At 37.9% G+C, this 3,807-nt stretch overlaps 1 protein-coding gene across 5 annotated transcripts in view; it reads left to right on the top strand.

The window, feature by feature from the left end:
* The window catches only part of LOC111864970 (arginine--tRNA ligase, cytoplasmic), a 146,313-nt gene that overhangs the window by 5,751 nt on the left and 136,755 nt on the right, over positions 1–3,807 (top strand). For all 5 annotated transcript variants that reach the window (XM_023852627.2, XM_023852625.2, XM_033751644.1 and 2 more), the window contains exon 3: positions 1,567–1,777. In XM_023852627.2, the coding sequence (XP_023708395.1) occupies positions 1,567–1,777 (211 nt within the window). The remainder of the gene's footprint in view (positions 1–1,566; positions 1,778–3,807) is intronic.

Genomic DNA, 3,807 nt, shown 5'->3' with positions numbered 1-3,807 from the left:
TCCGTACGTCCATGAGATGGGCGTGTCAGGCACCGCACTCGTGGTAGGTAACTGTTCATGATTACTGTCTTGTGGATCATTGTCTGTCACTGTATTATTGTCACTATCAACTTCATCTAATTCAGGAATCATTATTTCATCGCCACTATCATCATCAGCACAAATCTCGTTCACAACACTTTCCAGCTGGTCTGTAGGAACACTCCGACACTTGCTGCGAGAAGCCATGGTGAAACTGAATGAATGTGAAATATTTTCTGACCTTTACCTTCTCGGAGGGTTCTGACAGTAATATAGACCCCCACAAAGTTAACAAGGGTTCTTTACAACCATGCATAAAAACTATCATATATATATGTCTTTGGTTGATGAGTGCCAAGAGAGCAAAGAAGGGAAGAGTTTATCAAAGCACTAAAACACACCAACGCCAGGGAATGGCTGGCATCATCTGGGCGTTAAAATGTGCCTGCGCCAGTCAAAGAGTTAACAACCTACAGGCCATTGTTGTTGTTGTTGTTGTTGTTGTTGTTGTTGTTGTTGTTGTTGTTGTTGTTGTTGTTGTTGTTGTTGTTGTTGTTGTTGTTATTATTATTATTATTATTATTATTATCCTTCCACATCCTTGTTGGTTATCCAAATAATTGTGTGTCCGTGACTAAAAACAGGGTTCATATTGGTAATCGGATTTATTAACAACCTACAGGCCATAATTACAAATAATTATTACACTGTTATTGATTTTCACAATTTACAATCACTCCACACTAATCTTCTCAGTCTGTTTCCACTAGTCTTCACTATCCATTTCCTGGCAACAAAATTATAACACAGGAACTATGAAAGTCTCCCTAAATCACACACTCTCAATACTGCTGCACTATAGCACATATAAAGTCTTCAAATCACATGTTAAATCTTCACGGGCTGATTTCTTGTACTCTTCTATAATCCTCAAGCTTACTGCTTGCTTGTTCACATGCTTCTGCTTCTGCTGCTACTACTACTACTACTACTACTACTACTACTTGTAACTGCCTTGAACGAATTATGTCACTCTTACTTATATAGCCGCAGATGGACATGCTTCTACAGAAAATATGTCATGTGGTCTCTATCCACTGATGTGTGACGGACACTGAAAACACATCTTCCTCTATTGTTATGTGTTGGACTGTGTTTACAGAGCTGTTGCCTGGCAACATGTTGATCAAATCCGTTACAGTGTTCTGTATGTATCCAAGGTGGATGTTCAGCCCATCATAACCTTAATTTATATATGCCAACAATATTGTGTGAACTGTATAAGCAAAGAAGGCTCTTCTTCGCATAGTTACTATATATATTTAAAGGCTCAGTATTTTCTTGAGCATTTACAGTTAAAATTCTTTCCTCAAAAGAAGAGACCATGTTTCACAAAGAAAGCAGAATAAAATGGCTGATTTGATGTTTTGGAGAATGACATGCTAACAGTTCTTGAAGTGATTAATAAGAATTATTAACTTCTTGGTGAATGTTGCACTCATTACTTATTTGTATTAATTAATAATGCAAAAAATAATATTACAGGCTTGTGAGGCACAGGAATCCAAAATAAAATCGAGCAAAGAAATCAAGATGCAGAGTATTCAAGAAGAGCTTGTGCGAACGTTTACAAAGGCAGTTGAAGCAGCTTTTCCTGATGTGCCAGATGTTGGAGTACCCGTTGTACCATCTTCAAAATTTGGTGACTACCAATGCAATGCAGCAATGCAGCTGTCACAGCTTCTGAAAGCACAAGGTATTATTCACTGCATTTCTACATCATTTGTTCCAAAGGATAATGTGAAATTATAGAAGATACAAAACCATGAGTAAACTAATGGTTACCAAAGGCTGTTTTTCTTTTCTTTTTCAACCAAATTATGATGATTGATTGGGTGGGTTTAATGTTGGGACAACTATTAGGTTATAGGCAACCCCAGGTCTTACATCCAACTGTCTGTTCATCATATAATCAAAATAAAAACACCAGTATAAGAATCTAAACTTCAAACTAAAGGTCATGTCCAGAGGCTAACAAGTGTTTGCACAGTTCACCAGTTAGACAAAAATTCTGCTCACCAGACATTTCTCACATGAGAAACTGTGCCGACCACTGCCATTTTAATTATATTTTTCTCTGATTGTTTTCCTTTGTCTCAATGTTCAGACATGTTAACAAAGGCTCTCATACCCATGCATGTTACAGATTTAGTGTTTGTCATCTGTGAAAAATTAAAAAAGATTACAGGAGATAATGTTGGCAGATAAATTCAAAGGTTTTCAGTTGTTGGCCTTGATATTTCACTGGTCATGGATGAGTGAACAAGTGGGTTTTTTGAGCCTTCATCATGGAATGTTATCCAGACCTAATGTACTAGTAGTTACTCCACTGTGGCTTGGTTACCAGAAACTCATTTGTAAGCATGGTGTGTCATGTAAATGTAAGATTGTCCTTAAGGTATACAATGCTGTATATTGTGGCATACATACCTGTTGCTAGGCAATGACCACGGAATAAGCAAATATACGACAGCTGCTACTGTGTAAGAGCTTCGCAAACAAACATGTTCCCATGGCAACAATTGAACTATGACAGTGAGGACCAGTGTTTTCTATGTGTTCTGAGCCAAGGGCATATAACAAGACCCAAATTCCAGTTTAGTCAGAAGAGTAGGAGGTTGTTGCAAGATGGCCTCCAGCCTGGTGGTTAGTTATGAGATAGTCGCCAGCCAATAAGGACTTGAACACAGGAGTTGAGGGCTCTCCAGTGTTGGAAGTCGACAGTGACTGATGAAGTCACAGCAGACTGAGAACTTAGTACATGCTGTAGTGAACTGCAGAGTTTGTGAATTAGTGATAGCGCAATAGTTATTTGTAGTTATGGTCTGTAAGTGGTCAACAAATCCAATTACCAATCCAAACCCCATCTATAGTCACTCATACCTGTTACAGTATTGTAGTTCTGTCTCTTACACAAATGCACAAACTTGAACTTGATGCTTTTAATCCACATGGTATGAGAACCTAGATACTGCATGATTTTATTTTTTCATTTCAGTATACTGTTAGAGACTGGATGGATTTCTTCATTACCTAGAGAAATCCATCCACTGTCACATTACAAAAATAGTAAATCTTTATTTGTGCATTAACGTGTGACCCAAGTCAACCACAAATACAGCTTTTCTGATGTACATATCAGCATGCACACCCAAAATGTGGAACTGGTGTGCGGATCAGGCAGATGGCATAATAAGGAACTGAGGCACTGTGCATCACCATCTGGGTCTTAACTTGGCCAAGTTTGTGTGACACTTGAATCAATTGACAGCATTTAAAAATGATGAAATACTGGTAATTGAAATGTAATTTTTCTAGTTCTGATTTCATTTCCTGAATAAACCTTCTAAAAATAAGCACAGAAGTTGTCCTTAAAGTTCTTTAGTCACATATTACTTTGTGAGTACATACATGTATGTATACATTTTATGGAATTAACAAGTGTTTCACTGTCTTGTTTTAATGCAACTTTGTATGAGCCTTTAAAGTCTGAATATTTTCTAAATACGTAGATCGTACCAAAAGTCATGAGCAACTTTTTGCATGCAACCTGGGAACAGCAGACGAAAGAGAGTATGGTGGTAGGTGGAACCAGCTGTTGTGGTAACCTTGAGTGTCTTGTGACGTAAATAGCTTGCATCACGTGACCGGTATCACTCCTAACAAAATGGCTGACAACGATATGTTGTTTCACCAGCGTGCTGTCATCGAATTTCTTGTGAAAGA

Source organism: Cryptotermes secundus, unplaced genomic scaffold (genome assembly GCF_002891405.2).
Source record: "Cryptotermes secundus unplaced genomic scaffold, Csec_1.0 scaffold209, whole genome shotgun sequence".
NCBI lineage: Eukaryota > Metazoa > Arthropoda > Insecta > Blattodea > Kalotermitidae > Cryptotermes > Cryptotermes secundus.
The sequence above is the reverse complement of the archived record's forward strand: the minus strand, read 5'-3'. Positions and strand labels throughout refer to the sequence as shown.